General features: G+C 40.0%; 1 protein-coding gene across 2 annotated transcripts in view; it reads right to left on the bottom strand.

The window, feature by feature from the left end:
* Itgb8 (integrin subunit beta 8) overlaps nt 1-18,889 on the bottom strand; it is a 97,950-nt gene extending 79,061 nt beyond the window's left edge. The window contains exon 1 of one of the 2 annotated variants that reach the window (XM_075947285.1): nt 17,888-18,889. In XM_075947285.1, coding sequence (XP_075803400.1) covers nt 17,888-18,014 — 127 coding nt within the window. In that variant the 5' untranslated portion in view covers nt 18,015-18,889. The remainder of the gene's footprint in view (nt 1-17,887) is intronic. The other variant, XM_075947284.1, reaches the window with a different exon arrangement.
* Nucleotides 18,890-19,181: the final 292 nt, after the last annotated feature.

Raw genomic sequence — 19,181 nt, 5'->3', positions numbered from 1 at the left:
TGAGGATTTTGGAGTAGTAATGGCATTGATGCATTTCTTCATCTATGAATTTTCTAGTAATACCTGCTATGCGGTGTGTTGGGAGGGGGGGTATTTTAAAGCTATAGTACTTGCTGTGTAAAGTTTACGGCATCATGGCCAAACCTGACATAAAACGGAATGCGTACAAGAAGCATATCACAAAAAGCACCAGGCAGGGAGCAGTGGCATCAGATAACAGGACCCTGTCACTTCAAATGGAGACAGAGAGGGACAAAGCACACTTCCTTGAGGAAGTTCCTGGCCTCTTTTTACTGCCTGATTGCACATCTATACTGTCTGCTTTCCAACTACAAGCTGCCTGTGAAAAATCACACCCTATTGCTAGTGCTGGGCTAGGATTGATAACACAACAGAAGCAGCCTGTTCAAAGGTGTAAAATGATTCCCCATATCCAAAACCTCATATTTAATCTCTGATTGCTGAGTCCCATAGTTCCTGTTCAACTTCCTCTCAAACCTCAGGTCTTTCAGTTTTTGAACACCAACTGTATCAGATCAAATGCTTCTGCTAAAGGTTCCAAACTTATTGGAACATTACAACAAACTCATGTTTGAGTGGGCAATATAACAGTTACTTGCTCACTATGACAAGGTGATAGATTGTCTCCCCATTTATATAGCAGAGAAGACTCTGCTATATTACCAAGTAAATGACACAGAAAATGGAAACTTGGAGTTTATAAGATTCTATATTCCCCAATATATATCCACACACCTTCAAACACCTGATTTTTGACAAAGAAGCAAAAAATATCAAATGGAAAAAAGAAAGCATATTTAACAAATGGTGCTGGCATAACTGGATATCAACACATAGAAGAATGAAAATAGACCCATAGCTATTACCATGCACAAAACTCAAGTCCAAATGGATCAAAGACCTCAACATAAAGCCAGTCACATTGAACCTTATATAAGAGAAAGTGGAAAGTATACTTGAATACATTGGCACAGGAGACTACTTTCTAAAAAATCCCCAGCAGCACAGACACTGAGGGAAACAATTAATAAATGGGACCTCCTGAAACTGAAAAGCTTCTGTAAAGCAAAGGACACTGATGTGGGAGTCTTCAATTTGTGTTGATTTCATTGTTTAATAAAGAAACTGCCTTGGCCCTTTGATGGGACAGAAAATTAGGTAGGCGGAGTAAACAGAACAGGATGCTGGGTAGAAGGAAGTGAGGTCAGACACGATGAAGCTCCTGCCCAAGATGGACGTACACTAGAATCTTTCCTGGTAAGACACCACCTTGTGGTGCTACCCAGATTATTAGAAATGGGTTAACCAAGATATGAGAGTTAGCTAAGAAGAGAATAGATATAATGGGCCAGGCAGTGTTTAAAAGAATACAGTTTGTGTATTAACCTTCATCAGGCGATGAAAGGAGACAGAGACAGAGACCCACATTGGAGCACTGGACAGAAATCTCAAGGTCCAAATCAGGAGCAGAAGGAGACGAAGCACGAGCAAGGAACTCAGGACTGCGAGGGGTGCACCCACACACTGAGACAATGGGGATGTTCTATCGGGAACTCACCAAGGCCAGCTGACCTGGGTCTGAAAAAGCATGGGATAAATTTGGACTAGCTGAACATAGCGGACAATGAGGAAGAATGGGAACTCAAGAACAATTGCAGTGGGTTTTTGATCCTACTGCACGTACTGGCTTTGGGGAGTCTAGGCAGTTTGGATGCTCACCTTATGAGACCTGGATAGAGGTGGGCGGTCCTTGGGCTTCCCATAGGTCAGGGAACCCTGATTGCTCTCCGAGCAGATGAAGGAGGGTGACTTGATCAGGGGAGGGGGAGGGAAATGGGAGGCAGAAATCCTTAATAAATAAATAAATTTTAAAAAAAAGAATACAGTTTGTGTTGTTATTTCAGGTATAAAGCTAGCCGGTGGCCGGGAGCTGGGAGGCGGAAAGCAGCCCACCACTCCTTCTACAGGACACAATCAACAAGACAAAACAACAGCCTACAGAATGGGAAAAGATCTTCACTAACCCCACATCAGACAAAGGTCTGATCTCCAAAATATACAAAGAACTCAAGAAATTGGTCATCAAAAGAACAAATAATTCAATTAAAAATAAAGGAGTACAGACCTAAACAGAGAACTGTCAAAAGAATGAATCTAAAATGGCTGAAAGACACTTAAGGAAATGTTCAACATCCTTAGTCATCAGAGAAATGCAAATCAAAACAACTCTGAGATTCTATCTTACACATCTATAAGAATGGCCAAGATCAAAAGCACTGATGACAACTTATGCTGGAGAGGTTGTGGGGTAAAAGGAACATTTCTGCATTGTTAGTGGGAATGCATGCTGATACAGCCCCTTTGGACGTCAGTGTGGTGATTTCTAAGAAAATTAAGAATCGGCCTTCCTCAAAACCCAGTAATACCACTTTTGGGTATATATCCAAAGGATGCTCAATCATACCACAAGGACATGTGCTCAACTATGTTTATAGAAGCATTGTTTGTCACAGCCAGAACCTGGAAACAACCTAAATGCCCCTCGACCGAAGAATGGATAAGGAAAATGTGGTACATTAACACAATGGAGTACTACACAGCAGAAAAAAATGATGACATCTTGAATTTTGCAGGGAAATAGATGAAGCTAGAAAACATCATTTTGAGTAAAATAACCAAGACCCAGAAAGACAATTATCAAATGTACTCACTCATAAGTGTTTTTTAAACATAAAGCAAAGAAAACCAGCCCACAAATCATAATCCCAAAGAATATAGACAACAATGAGGACCCAAAGAGAGACACATACATAGATCTAATATACATGGGTAGTAGAAAAAAACAAGATCTCCTGAGTAAATTGGGAGCATGGGGACCTTAGAAAAAAGTTGAAGGGGAGGGGAGAGGCAGGGATGGGAGCAGAGAAAAATGTAGAATTCAATAAAAATCAATTAAAAAAGATTCTATATTCCCACACTTATATTAACAATGCCTAATGTCATTTAATCTTTACATCATGGGCAATCAGAGACATCTTGAACTTTATGACATTTTACTTTGGTATGAAAACAATTCAGAGAGGAAATGGATAAAGGCCTCTTATGACATGAGTTTGCACATGACTGATAAATTCCTTGATTTTGGATTTCTTGACAGTTCCCAGTTACAATGCTTCATCACCTGTGAAAGTCATTGGCAGTATCCAGGAACCTGGAATTCTATGACCAACTCATTTGCACCATTCTGGATGACTTATCAGCATTGTCAAAGTGCTATGAAAGTTAGTATGCACTATCAAAGGTAAAATTATTTTGACCCAGACTCTCACTAGAACAACCATGCATAAGAGTGACATTTGGCTAGAGGAAGGCCTCTGCAAAATGAAATACTTCTGCATTTCTTGTGATTTTTCAGGACATTCCATTCCGTGTTTGCCAATAAAAATCTTTAATAAAGACTCTCACACAGAGTGATGGTCTATAGGCTCTCTGAGATTATAGCAACTTTATATAATCTGCTGTAAATTGTTGCTAAATGTTCCTTACCATAGCACAGGAATACCTAGTAACCACAAAAAATCAAGGATGCCTGTGTTCTGCACAGGGGAACTGTGTTGAAAAAAAAAAGTTAAGCCTAAAAGAATTATAATTTTGTAGTATGAAAGGCAAACTGTTTGTGGCCTCTAGACAATAGTTAAGCTGTCTATCTGTGAGGAAGAATGTGAAGTCCAGGAATAGCTCAGGCCAGACAACCTACCCTGTTCAGTCAGCAGCAGCACTTATCTATTTATTCTTCAAAACTAAACTCATCTCTGGGATGCAGAATTTCTCTCCAAAGCCCTGGTATGCGCTTTTTCCATGATGTTCATACATTACCTGTAACATAAACGGGGCCCGTTTCCGTCCCTCCCGATACCCCACAGCTGGCAAGCCCCAAAGAAAATCACACAGAGATCTCTATAAATTATAAAGCTGATTGGCCCATTAACTCAGGCTACATATTAGCTCTTGTAGCTTATATTAGCCCATTGTTTTTATCTATGCTAGCCACATGGTTCAGTACCTTTCTCAGCAGGGCAGCTCACATCTTGCTTCTTTGGAGTCTGGGCAGGAGTGGGAGGAATCAACTTTCTCCTTTCCAGAATTCTCCTATTCTCATTGTATCATTTTTACTTCCTGTCTGGTTTTCCCACCTATACTTCCTGTCTGGACAATCAGTGTTTATTTAAAACATTACTGACAAAATACAGACAATTCTCTCACACCAATTACCCTCTGTCTCACCAAGTCTATCACAGATAATATAATTTGGTCTCAAAGAGCAGTGGACTCTGGTATTGGTGTTGTGCTGGCCTCCAAGAGGACTACATCAGTCTTGAACTGGTACATTGCCATTTGGTAACTTAGTCAGGAAATGCTAGAATTTATCCTCCAGATACCCTACCCTGATTTCAGCAAAGCATATACAACCTTCATCTTCTCCAACAACTCTGGAGTTTCATCAGATGGCACTAAGTCCTGTGTGGTCTTAGTTCTTTACAAAACATCGTATATACAACATTCCATTAACTAATGATGGTAACAATATTTAATGCTTATATTTCTATCACCAACTCAGAGGTCTGGTATTGTAACCATATAAACTAGACCTTACATCTGGACTGTATTTAGGGCTGGCTGGGATTGAAATGTCCATTGAAAGGAAACATTTGTTGTTTGTTTGGTTGACATTCTAGCGTTTTATGAGACAAGGACTCACTCTTTAGGCTTGGCCAACCTTGAGCTTGCTATATAGACCTAACTAGCCCTGAATTCATAGGCATATTCCTGCCTCTGCTTTCTGAGTGCTGGGATTAAAGATAAGCACTAACACGCCTGTGAACTGACTTTTAAAATTTAAACTCAGGACTCTTGGGGCTGAAGTCTATCTTGAGTGTTTGGTGGGCTACTTTGTTGTCTTTAGTGTTAACCTTCCAGATGTTTTCCTTGAGTGGTCATCATTTGTACACAGTTTCCTTTTTCAAATTATAATTTTGTTTTAAATTAATTACAAAAAATCAAACTAAATGTATGAAAAGATAGCAGAGAAATACTGTGGAGATATGTCTTGTACTAAAAGAGACTGGCTCCATCTTTTCTCTGCCAACTATAAAGTTTGCTACAATGATTTCTTTGTTTCTAACTAAAACAGCCAGTTCTACAGCAATCCCTGCCCATCCTACTACTTTCTTCTATTCTTTGTCCTCCAGCAAACAATGAATACCTTACATGACTAGGCAAAGCCAACCTAGCTTCCTAGCTTCTCTCTAGCAAGCTCTTGGGAAAGGCACCCCTAGCTTGGCACTCTGCAAGGTACATTCGGTGGACCTTGTTTTAGAGAAACTAGAGTTTTTGTCTTTAATTATTTTCATTAAAAATCTCTAAATATTCAAAAGCACCCCCCCTCGCTCTGTAGTATAGAGGTAATGGCTCATTCTGAAAGAAGTTCCCCTTCTCCCTAGTACTCAATACCTGCCAGAGTTACTTAAGAGTGATACTGAATATACAGTCCTCTCCAATTTCAGGCAAAATGGTCCTTCTGAAAAGATATTTGTCATTTAATTTCAAGGTAAGGACCTTGGAACTAGGCACATAAACACCAATTGGTTGGCTACCTTTTGCATCAGCATATGTTGAAATACCAGTGTAAATCTAAAGTGTCCGAAGTTATTCAAAACATGAAAATATTCCAGTGTACATCTTCTATACAGGTTGAACTGTGTCTAATGTCCTATCCTTCCATCTTTATTATTATTCTTTCTTCTCACACTCCCAGGCTTATACCCATCTAAGACCTTTGACTTAACCTACCCTTCCCCAGGTACTTCTGCCTCATAGTTCATAATTGGGCATGGGATGTATTTGTCAACACTCTAGGCCAATCATACTGCACCAATACTTATTTAGCATGACAGCAGACTCTTTGACAAATTCAGTAATATTTCCCAAGCAAAACAAAATAATAATGAAACACCATGTGAAAAGAGGCAACATTTCTAAACTACTTACAGTAACAATGAGTTACTAAGGTCATTGCTAAGGTCAGAATGAAAGTCTACTTCTTAAAAGCTTATATTCTGTTCTAAAATGAGAAGAAATTTAAATACATCAAAATGTACCATTCAAAATAAAACATTGTTTAAAGTTATTTTGAGAATTACATACGTGGGGCAGGAAAGTCTGATAACCTGAGTCAATACTTGGGGCCCACATGGTGGAAGGGGAGAGTGGACTTGCTCAAGTGGTCCTCTGACCTGTACACTCACACCCAGGAATAGGTGACTGCACACATATGCATATACACCCACAATAAATAAGTGCAAAAATTCTTTAAATTCAATAAAAATGAAAAATAAACATAAGACCATTATAATTTACTTTGTAATTTTCTTTCAATGATTTTCATTTTAATTCTTGAGTTAATTGGGTGTCTTTAAAAATAACTGAGTGAGATAATTTGAATATGTCTGTCTTTATCACAGTTTCCTAGCAAGAACTATTCTTGCTGTTGCTGAAAGGTGAATCACTTTAACGAATGTATAAAATCCCACTGGATGCCATGTTTAATTTCACTAGTTTTGTTTTGCTGTAAATTCTGCTGATGTCCTGTCTGTGAGCATCAAAATAAGGTGACATCAATGCTGATTTTTGAAGTAAAAAATAGTCCTTCTATTCCATGTTAAAAAAAAAAAGTAGTATAGCATTTACTACATATTCATTTCCTTATTGATATTAACTATATGCAGCTGGATAATTTAGCTTATTCATGTGAGTGAAAAGATCTTTTTGATGTTTTAAATTAATAACAGAAAATAAAATGTAAAACTCATTTAAGAATATTCATGGCTCAGACATAGTATTTGCAAAGGGTAGAACTCAGTTCACATCTTGAAGTTTACTGAACATAGGAAAACATAAAAGCCCTTTGATGGGAAGGAGTTCTTCTGCACTTTACTCTGCTGCTATTCTCATCCGCCCCACTCTCCAGTAATAGTTAAACCATTAGCCAAGTCTGCTGTGACTTTTCAAGGCCAAGGGCAGAGTACAAATAGCAATGGGCATAATACGGCCAAGTATTTAATACTTGCGAACTAGAATAAGAAATAATTAAATCAAAGAAGTTCATTGTGGTTTGGATTTAAAATGTTCTTTTAAGACTCACATGTTAAAGGCTTGGTCCTTAAAGCAACAATTCAGAGGTGAGAGTCTGAGTAATGATTGGCTCATGAGGATGCTAATCTTATTATTGGGCTAATCCATTGAAGTACTTGAAGGAAGTAGGTCACATGCCCTTGCAGAAAAGTAGATCTTGTTCTTGTCCCTGTTCAAAAGCATGTCCTCTCTTCTCCTCTCACCCTGCAACATGGCAACTATGAGGTGAGCACACTCCCTGCTGCAGATTTTCACTATGATATGCATGCCTGCTATGATAGCATGCCTCAGCTGTCTAAAGAGTTGAAGACAGCCAACTCCCAACTCAAACCTCTGGAGACTTAAGGCAAATTGCATCTTTCCTCCTTGCAGTTTATTGCCCCAAGGTGTTTTATCAAAGTGATCAAAGTTGAGATGGAATTTTGTCTTCTGGTTGGAAACTTGGCAGTGTATGCAGTTCTTAAACCTCCAGTCCAGGATCCATCTTTTTCCCTCCCAGCCCTATAATCATTCTGCAATACAAAGAGGCAGCCATTTTTCTGCATGGAAACGGCAACCTGTGTGTCTACGTTCTGTGTGGTTCCTCTGGCAGTAGTCACACGTGTTTATGTTTGTCTTGAGCTTGGCACAGAAGAAGTTACCCACAGAAAGAAGGTCCGGAAAGCAGCTTGTGGGTATTAGGTCAAGATTTTAGAAATAATCTAGAAGTGACTGACAGACAGAAGGACACATTCCATGCCTGCTTGGAGAGTAACCAGAAGAGGATAGAATTAGGTCTCAGAAGGTCAGGGAGGAACTCTGCTACCCTGTAGATGGCAGTCTATGATGGTAATTCAGAGTGCTGAGTCAAAATCAGTTTTAAATTCTGTTTCTACAACTTATCAACTAAGAACTTCCAGACGTTATTCAGTAACTTCCCCCAGCTCAGAGAACTGAAACCTTAAGGAGATAGTACATTTTCACATCACATGCATAGGAGGCCTCCTGACCTGTAGAAATCCTTCACAAATCTTAATTATTCATACCTTTCTTTTTAAGTCAGGGTTTCTCTGTAGCTTTGGAGCTTGTCCTGGAACTAGGTCTTGTAGACCAGACTGGCCTCAGACTCACAGAGATTTGCCTGCCTCTGCTTCCCAAGTGCTGGGATTAAAGGCCTGCACCACTATCACCCGGCTATTCTTACCTTTAACTCTAAAGCTCAGTGTAGTGCTTATTAAAAGCCCACAGAATAGTCAAGTAGATGAGACTCCTTGTGTATTTACTACTTTTTGTACTCATCTTACCCACCATTCGAAGAGAGAAATTATTAAGGAAGAGCAAACTTAAGAGTCAAGAATACAGAGTCTTGGCTTTTGGTGTTGGTAGAGATCTGCCCCAAAGGCCCAGAGACTGCTCTCTGTGGTGGACTGGGAATGCAGAACAAGCAGCCCCACTTGTAGAAGAAACTGTTATTCTGTAGGTTTATGTAAGGGTTGGAGCTGAGTAGGAATCAGTTGTGCGGCAGCCTTACTTCAGAACTACTCAGTATTCTTACATTATTTAATGTGATTTATTCCAAATGAATTATTGGACCTACTGTGTGCTGTGCCCTGGCTACAGAATCAGCAGGCACAGTGTATCTTGTCAAGGAGGTCATGGGTAGGGCTGGAGGTGGGACATAAACAAAATAGAGGACATTGTACTTCTGGTCTTCTGAAGGAGATCTGTATGCCACCCAGCTGAGGAGCCCAAGGCAATGAAAAGCCATGGTAGATTCTGAGTAGAAAATGTCTACCAAGGTCATAAAGAACAAGACCGCTCAGAAACCCTTGTAGTGAAGACCCATCTAGGCTGGCTCTACCTACCGAGGAAGGTGGGGCCACATTTCAAAGATTATTATGGATGAAATTCTCCATGTTGAGAAATGTGGGATCCACACTGTCATTTAATAATTTTTTCAATATCAATCTTCATTTTATTTTTATCTTATCTGCTATTAACCTCTTATCTTTTGCCTCATTCATTTATTCAAAATGTTTTTTCCAAAAAAAAGTCCTATTATCATTATCAACTTGAAAATCCTAACGTATCTTCCCTTTCACATTTTCCCCAAGAAGTTAAACTGCAGATTCTTTAGAAAAAAAATCAAAAAAACGTAATGTTACAGAATAAGAAAAGGTTACGTATTTGTGCAGAACAGCAGTGTACTCTAGAAACATCTCTCTCTTCTCTCTCTCCTCTCTCTCCTCTCTCTCTCCTCTCTCTCTTCTCTCTCTCCTCTCTCTCCTCTATCTCTTCTCTCTCTTTTCTCTCTCCTTTCTCTCCTCTCTTCTCTGTCTCTTCTCTCTCCTATCTCTCCTCTCTCTTTCTTCTCTCTCTTCTCTCTCCTCTCTCTCTTCTCTCTCTCTTCTCTTTCTTCTCTCTCTTTCTCCTCTCTCTTTCTTCTCTCTCTTTCTCCTCTCTCCTCTCTCTCTTCTCTCTCTCCTCTCTCTTCTCTCTCTCCTCTCTCTCTTCTCTCTCTCTTCTCTCTCCTCTCTCTTTCCTCTTTTCCTCTCTTTCTCTCTCTCTCTTCTCTTCTCTCTCTGTCCTCTCTCTCCTCTCTCTCCTCTCTCTCTCTCTCTCTCTCTCTCTCTCTCTCTCTCTCTCTCTCTCTCTCTCTCTCTCTCTCTCTCTCATACACATACATACTTGGAGTTTTCTTCCTCAGTTGAAAAGCAAGTCTAATGAAGCAGGCTGCTATTCTACTCTGTGTTCACAGAACAGGACCCTGGTTCTCTCAGCTTTGAAGCTGTCTGAAGAGAGTAAGCACATGTGCCTTGAGCCCCACATACACTTAAATGCCAGGCTCTAAGGGACCCATCTTGCCAGATCTGAAGAATTGATGAAAATCATTATTTTCAATGGGATGTCTAAGTTAGTGAATATGCATAGAGTAAAAAAAATTATATGAATAAACATGACATGTGACTTCAGCAGCGCTAACACACCGTCTGTGCATGTACAACATGACATATAACTTTAGCAGCTCTAACACACTGTCTGTAAGCAGTGTGAAACATGATCAGGTCTGAGTTAGTCAATAATCTGACCATGTCATAGATTTTTCCCTGTAAATAATTTTCTTGGACCCGAGATGCTCATTCTTTTCCTTCCCCCAATAGCAAATCTTACACATTAACGACTCCCTGGAAAGCAAAGGGACCACAAGCTGACTTTACCACAGGGTGTTCCCAACTAAGTCACCTGTTTTCTCTTCCTTAATCTCTCATACACAAGAAACCTTTCCACAGTGAGGTGCACTTGAGGCAACCTGGAAATAACTGGGAACTTCCCTAGGATGCATATTTTGAAGATACTATGATTCTAAGTTCAAAGACCTCTTGCTGTAATTACTCTGCACACACAGCAGTGTCCTACCTTACCCACCAGGTGGGGCACGTGGGATAGACATGGCTGTATAACATCCTTCTTAAGAAATTGTAAAGCCATGTAAAGGAATTCAAATCCTGGCTCGCCTCATATTGGCTGTGTGTTGTGTTGTATACATTGTTCATCCCTTCCTGTGTCAATTCTCCTTTCAAAAGTAGGGATTATAAACACACTTTTCTTACACAGTGTGTTTTGAAGATAAAGTGAATGCATTGAATCACTTAGAAAAACATATGGCAGAGAATGGGAGCTCAAATGCAAGCATATATTTTTGTTTTGTTTGAGACGGGGTTTTTTTGCATAGCCTGGAACTCTGTCTGTAGCCCAGGGGCTACAGGCAATGAACTCGCAGAGATCTGTCTGTCTCTGCCTCCCAAGTGTTGGAATTAAAGGTGTGTGCCACCACTGCCTGATGACAAACTTTAAGATATCATTTGTAAATATTTTAATTGGGTAGCCTTTAAGTTCTTTACTTAATATGTAGCTTCATACAGTCAAATAAATTATGATAAAATGTTTTTTCCAATAGTTTATTTTATGATACAGTTAGTATGTAATTCAGAGAATGCGTTATAAAACTGAAGATCCTTCTCAGAACCTCATAGCTGTCTGCTGACAACACTTGACAAGCATCAACTTGCACAACAACAAAAGCTAAAATTTTGAGAACAAGAAGGATTGGGCAAATACAGGAACATTGGGGAGAAGTTGTTTGGTTATTTCAGTGAATTCACAAAAAGATGATATCCTCAGGTCAGTTTGGCAAGGTAAGAGTTTTTATAGCAGTTATTATAGAGTTATCAGGACAGGAACAGAGAAGCTGTGCAGTGACCACAGATGCCACAGAACAGGCACAATCAGGGAAGATGGTGTGTGGGCATCTCTTCATGGAAAGCCCAGACAAAGACTCACCAAACGCCAAAAGTTTACTGAGTTGTACGAAAACTAGCTGACGTTTATAAAACTTATTTGTTAAAGTTTAAAATGCTTAGATCAAAACAAAACCTTCCACTTCAGTAGTCCATAAAAGGACACAAGGGAGCTTCTCTGTGAGCCAACTGAGAAGTTTAACAACAGACTGTTTATACCTAGCTATACCAGATTCAACCAGTAGAAGTCTAAAAATCTGTAAATACAAAGAACAGAGGCCAGATTATCTCACATGTTGTCTTCTGCAAAGTCTTATTTAAAATAGCAGTATGTAAAAATTGGAAAGTTAATATAGTGTTTTACATCATAATATGCTGAATTCTCATAAAATGTCCAATGGAGTGGAAACTTTCATACTTATCTTGATTGCCTCTCCTAATCTTATTTGAAAGCTTTCCTTTCTTTCATGAACTGTATCTGTTGACTGTTCTTGTCTTATTTCAATGCCGACTAATTTACTTTTCAGTTTATAATGAAGATATAATTAGCTTAGAAAACATATATAGTCACACGTAAATAATGTCTTTCAAATTTGGAATACATCTAAAAATGATCAGCTGACAAGGTATTCTAAAAAAAAAAATCTGCTCCTTGGTCAGTTTTCCTTACTTTTAAGATTCTCCATATGACTCTATGGGCTTTATAGTTCTCCAAAATAAGAAATCAGGCTATGGGAGTGATTCAGTTTAGTCATAGTACCCCTTCCCTAAACAGGAAATTGTATAACCTAGGACAGATTGTTTTCCCATTTTTACAAAGGTTGAATAACCTTTTTCTCTGGAAGAAGGTCACTGTTTTCTATTAAATATATTAGAACTTGACATTGAAGTACGTCTATTTGTTACACAAAGAGAAATCTTGTCTTGAGATAAACAAGAACTCACTGGAGACTCAATCTAGAAGAAGCATATTTCTGCTCTACTACTTTGACTCATTTGCAGTATGTGCAGATACATACATACATATATCCATGTGTGTGTGCGTGTGTGCGTGCGTGTGTGTGCGTGTGTGTGTGTATGGACCATGTTTTTCAGGAAAAAAGCAAAATGCTTCCCATCATAAGCAGTAATCTAGTAGGGGGACTGGACAGAGATAAGGACAACAAACAAACTGATGCATAAATAACACAGGGTACTAAGAACTATAGAAGTAAAAGATGTAGGATGCAGGATTACACAGGGTCCATAAAAATCGCAGAGGTACTCTCTCTGATAGGGTGATGTTCACTAGACACTGAGAAGATAGGGGGTGAAAAAGTAGTAATCCTGCTCAGGCAAGAGCATTCCAGTGACAGGGCATAGAGCAAGGGAGTAGAACCATGCCTTGTGCCTCCACAAACAGTAAGGATCAGTGTTTCTAGAATCAAATCTGAGAAGAACAGATAGATGGTCAGTTCTTATAGAGTCTAAAACTAAAACCTGGCCTTTAATTCAAGACAGATAAAATCTATGTAGTTGCATATGATGAGTGACAGGAGCTGACTGACATGTGTCTATGCAATAGAGGTGTAATGCATGTGAAGAGGAAAAGATGTGCTAGACTCCCCATGTGTGAGACAAGGAAAGGTTGTATAAACCATAGTGATGCAATAGAGTTTCTAATGGACTGGGCAAATATCTGTTCTGTCTTGTAATGTCAAAGTCCATTACAAAAATAGAAAATCAAGGATGCTACTAAGTGTTAGTCTGAACTCCCAAGAATCTGGCTCACCACTGACTGAATTAAGAGAACATGAAAAGAATAAGTTTGGAGAAAATTAGGTATTCTTTTTTGAATATGTAAGAATCAATTTGTCTTTAGACAAATTGGATGTTGTTGCTGTCTCCTCCAGAGATCCAATAAGAAGTCAAGACTGGAAAAAGACATCTGGATGGTGTCATCATAGAAACATAATATAAAATACCAAAGCTGAATCAATTCACTTGGGATCCCTGTATTGTTAAGCAAAATGAGGACAGAATTCTGGAGCCACTACTACTTTTGAAATTCTTAGAATAAGTAAGAATCAAAATCAGAGATTGAGGAATGAGGTTAAGCCAGGAGATCATAGGTCTAAAAAGCCAACTTGTGGGTGGACAGCATCACCGTCTTAATTGATGTTAGGCCTAGCAGGGTTAGATATCAGATTTGACAACTGAACTGCTGTGGGAAATCCTTCTGTATATGTGTTTCTTTTATTGGTTAATGAATAAAGCTGATTTTGGCCAAAGGCTTAACAGAATATAGCCAGGCTGGAAAAGATATATATAGGGAGAGTAGGCAGAGTCAGGGATATGCCATGTAGCCACCACAGGAGACAGATGCACCAGAACCTTGCTGGTAAACCAGAAGCCTCATTGTAAAAATATAAAACAATAGAAATGGGTTAATTTAAGGTGTAAGAACTTACTAGGAATACACTAGAGTCATTGGACAAACAGTGTTGTAATTAATAGTTTCTGCTAAAAAAATAATTAAGAAATATAGGTTAATAGATAGTCATCTCTAATAGTCAAGCTTCTAGTATGTTAGTTAGGCTTTCTAAATGTACAGAGATATATTTTAGATGGATAATTATTCTTCAAACCTTTCAAATACTTTCAGAATATAGCATTTAAAATGTTTTAAGAACTTAGGACTTTTCATGACAAAGACACATCTGTTCCTGGCAGCACCAATCTACTTCAAGAGGAAGATGAGCATCAAAGAATCTCCTTAGGGAGTATGCTAGCCAATTGGGCAAGAAACTGCTCCTGCCTGGACTTCTTGAAGTTATGCTGTATGAACTGGACATTCAGGATCCACAGAAAAATGACTGCTGAACTTGCCTAAAGGTTAGATGATCCTTCAGGGTTCCTGCTTCATGAAAGAGTATGCCAGACATTCTGCAGGACACAGAAGCAAGCATCTGATGGACTTTGCCTTTACAAAACAGAACAGATCTTCAAATTTCCTCTTCATGCAAAAGTCTGCTGAATACTAGCTTCCTAAAATTTTGCTGGTAGACTACAACCTTGTGGTGATATACAGATAATGAAGATGGGTTAATTTATGATATAAGAGCTAGCTAAAAATGTGGATAAGCTATTGGCCAAACAGTATTGCAAATACTATAGTTTCTGTGTGATTATTTCAGGTCTGAGTGACCAGGAACAAACAAACAACCTCCAACAACCCTGGGCAGCTCCCAGATCTTAGCTTAGCAGAACCACAACATGATGAATACAGCCTTCCCACAAAGGCTCAATATGATGATGAAAGGAGGCTTTGGAGAAAACAAGCATGACAACTCTTTCAACATAAGGGAAAATTTTGAAATCCTATCAGCTACTTGTTTTCACACATAAGATAATCATAGATGACTTTTAAATAGACCCCAAAGTATCTCTTTTGCCTAAAGATAGAATTTAATATGAACACATTTTATGGAAGTGAGATAAAAGACTGGACTTTTTCCAAATGAAGCCATGGTTCCCATAAATAGTTTTTTGCTCCAAATTAGTTAAAGAATTTTAGGGACTAATGGGATGAATCAGTGGTTATCAAGCTTGCACTGCAAGCTTTCAGGTCCTGAGAAGTCCACATACAAATGTCTAGTTGGTATGTTGACCTGCTTGTAATTCCAGTCTCAGAAGACGGAGACAAAATCCCCAGAAACAAGCTGGCTAGCAAGACTAGCGTTATCAGTGAATTCTTGGTTTGGTTGAGAGGTTCTGCTTCAATATCTAAGGTAAGATAGCTACTTAGGATGGTTCCAACATCAATAACTGGCTTCCATATGCATGCGCGCCCACATGCATTCATACCCACACATATGTGCACTCCACACAAGCAAAAACATGGCTGTGCATCTGTGCATGTACATACACACACACACACACACACACACACACACACACAAACCTGGGGGTGGGGAAATTCCTAGAATATTTGATATGATTAATCTGTTTGGGGGAAAGTCACACTGCTGTCACAAAGCCGTGCTCATTCTTTTGGTTGATTGTAATGGAAAAGAACAAGCACTTGATAGCTCAAGAAACAGAAGATCAAATCTCACTACAATAATAGTTACTGCTTGATAAAGAAATTATGACTTTTGAAGTGTGCCATCTTTCTATTGCTATGTCATTGAGTAACAGATTATTTTTAATCTTTTAAAATCATCAAATATAGAAATAAAGTGTTGCTATGATAACTATTCAAATATTAACTAATTTTTATATCTAGCGAAAAACCATTAGTAACCAGTATTTTAGTGTTGGTTGATAACTCTGTCTTCAATTTTCATTAGTTTCTTTGAGGAAACATAAAAGAAACTGGAATAATATTTCCTAAGTAAGAAATTTTTGTATCTCATTCATAACATGCCCCACCTACTGTATTCAGCCACCCTCACTTCCCTCTGCTCACAATACTAAAAGTCTAAAGCATTTGTATAAATTGTACTTTAAAAATTAAAGCCAAAGTGATGGATGTGTTTCTTATGTAGCTTTCAGTCTTCTAAGTATGACTTTATTGCCCTCAACGTTTTTTTGGTGTAAACTACTGGACATGGGGAAAAGATTTCTTTTGTAACTGATACTTAAATTTCTATTCTGCTTTAAGCATTTAATTTGTACAGTAGAGACCTGTAATTTAAGACTTGTAGATGTATCACAAAGTACAGATGTTTATACTGATCTCTAATTTGCTGAAAGGCACTGACTGTAATTTAAATTTTTTTCATGTTTTTAACTACTATGCAAGTCAGTATATATCAGAAGCCTTTGTATATTGACAGAGACTGGGAAAACGGATGCCTTGTTTTGATTTCAAATTAGCATTCACTTTTCAGATCAGCAGGTGCAAGGCAGCCCATTCATAATACTTGCTTCAGATCAATAATAGCCACTGGATGGAAATATTTTGCTATTATATGGGAACCTGATTTATCTTTACAAGCACAATGAACTTCTAAAAACTCTATTATTAGCTAATGTTAAAGGTGAGACTTTCTTTGGAACAAAATAAATTCTGTTGGCACAAGTTTCGGTCATTTTGCTAGTGTGACTGTTTACCAACTCTAGTTAGAGAACACTATAGTAAACTGACATCTGATGGTATTGTGATCAGTGGAAAATCTGCTGTGGCAAGCACATGTTCCACTCAATAGACACTTGATAGTGAGTGTGATTCTTTCCTTTGCATTAAGTTTCACTTATTTTGAAATCAATAAATCTCAAAATAACCACAAGATAAAAATTGACTCTAATTAACACTGTTTCAGATATCTAGGCAAATCTCACCCAAAACAAGTGTTGCTCAACTATATATGCAATATTCAAAGAAGTTATCTGAATTTTTCCATTATAAACTTTTACATATAAGCTTTACTTTAATTAACTTCCGGCAGAATGCCAGCACATCAATTCAAAGTACAGGTATAAAATTTAGTTTTACAACAGAATTGTGCCTATTAATTAAAACTGTTTTCAGTAGTAGTAGTCTTTAGTAAAATTTAAGGGATTAGTGACAAGAAAAGTGAAAAGAAAATTTAAAGTGTGGCAATGGTGGCTCCATTTGTAAAAATAAATATTTGACTTCTATGTTACTGTTTGACCTGTAGACTGGTAATTGTTATTATTGCTCATTTTGTTTCATGGCTCACTAAGAATATAAGGCCAGCAAGCTGAAGTCCCAAACTCCTTCTGATGCGGTATTTGATGAGAGTGACTTAGGAAGGCAGTTTTACAGTAAAGTTTATAGAGAGGCAACCTATCAGTATCAAAGACTGAACTTAGGGAGGCATCAATTAGCCACAAAAGATTATCAAGAACAGTGTTCTTCTCCCACCCCACCCCTTCCAGTGGCTTAAAGCATAAATAGATACTTCTCAAGGGCATTTCATTCATCCAGGCTGAATGGTTATGGTAGAAGAAACTTGTATGTTGTTGTTCTTTCATAGACCAATACAAGGAAGACTCCATCCTATTATTAATCATCTTAGCCAGAGCCTTGATTCAAATGTCATTAGTGAATTTTGCCTCCTGCCCCCAGTGAAAAGAAGGGGAACACAGTGATATTCTCAGGAAATATTGGAACCCCCAAATTGGCTTCTTTAAGTACAACCGTCTCTTTCCCAAATTTTAACTCAAAAACTACTTTTCCAACCATGGACTATTGCTGTCACTCCAGGATGGCAATGTTTGACACCTGGCTTGTCTATGGAGGACTGGGCCACACACCTGTCCTTCTTAAGACTCAGGACTGAGGAGAACCAACATCCGCCACTTACCTGTCAGGGATGTCCAGGCCAGAAGCTCTCAATGCCAGCCCAAGACGTTGAAAGAAGAGAAGAAAACAAAGCAAAATAACTTACCGCTTTGGTCCAGTCCAATAACAAGTGAAAACAGCCAGGCCGCCCGGAGAACCAAGACAGGACCTCGCTGGCAGTTGTGCAGGCAAAGCAGTGCAGCAGTCAGAAAAGCAAGGGCCGAGCCGCACATAATGCAAAGCAGCCCGCCCCGCGCCGGCTGCCTGGCCGCTTCCTGACGCGCGCTCGCGACTTGGGGGCGCACCTTAGGGCCCGCGGGCCCAGAATCCCTAGAACCTTTTCCGAAGGCCGGTCTGACCCACCCAGGGGCGCTGAGTAGTCGGTACAGGTCCGCGGGCCTGAGCAGCTCTCTGCACCTCAGGGCCCCTGCGGCCCTCCCATCTCCGCACAGCGGGCCCCGCGGGTCTCAACCAAAAGCGTCTCCTCGGACAGCCGATGGCCCGCGGCGGCGAAGAAAGTAAGGTCTCCACAGTCGGCTCCGTACAAAGACCTTTTGTTTCTCTCCAGCGGATGGGGCTCTGCTGCATAAATCAGCTTAGCAAAGAGCCAAACACAATCAAACCCAAACAAAGCCCGAGGCTGGGGGGAAAACCACCCTAATGTAATTCACAGGGTGATGCTGCATTAGTGGGAGGGGACGGCTAGAAGGCCAAGGGGGTGGGGGGAGTTGCTGGCGCATCTGTTGGTGCGAGCTTCTTCCACAGGTGGGCAGGGAGGCCAACTCCACTTAGGCTCAGCAAGCCAAGGGCGTCAGCGTTCCGATTGGCGGGAGAGGAGGCTCGGGTGCCAGCAGCTGGGGGAATGGCTCCGCGAGTGCCCGCAGGCACCGAGCCACTGCCTACCCGGCTGGGAGGAAAGGTTCCGCTTCGCCTTGCTCGGAGGGAGTTGTGTACCCTTGTTCTTTTGGGCTGAGACGGCTCAGGCGTCTGGCCTCCCAGAACAGCTGATGCTCTCTGGGCTGTACCCGTTGAGAATGAGAGGGAGGCGAGGCAGACTATGAGCAAGGATGGGGTGCTCTAGTTCTGTGGGTCCCCCCATGAGGGGGCCTCCAAAAATTCGGGTGACTGGGTGTGCTCAGAGCTGAGAGTTGCTAGGAAACCGCCCCCACGCTACAGTGTTCCTTGCTTTGGTAGACAGCAAGCGCCGCAGCGGCCCAGGGCAGCAGCAGCAACAGCTCCAGCTCCGTAGCGTGGGCGGGACATTGGTGAGGCATGAAGTCACTGCGGCCCACACTCGCTCTTTGTTTTGCTCACTCCAGCTCTTTTTCTCCCCCTCGAATCTGATAACTGCCATTCCCATCATTCTAAGGAATTCCTGGTGCGTAGGGGCGCAACAGGAA

The sequence above is a fragment of the Microtus pennsylvanicus genome, chromosome 14 (assembly GCF_037038515.1).
Source record: "Microtus pennsylvanicus isolate mMicPen1 chromosome 14, mMicPen1.hap1, whole genome shotgun sequence".
Taxonomy (NCBI): Eukaryota; Metazoa; Chordata; class Mammalia; order Rodentia; family Cricetidae; genus Microtus; species Microtus pennsylvanicus.
This window is presented reverse-complemented; position numbering and strand designations above follow the sequence as displayed.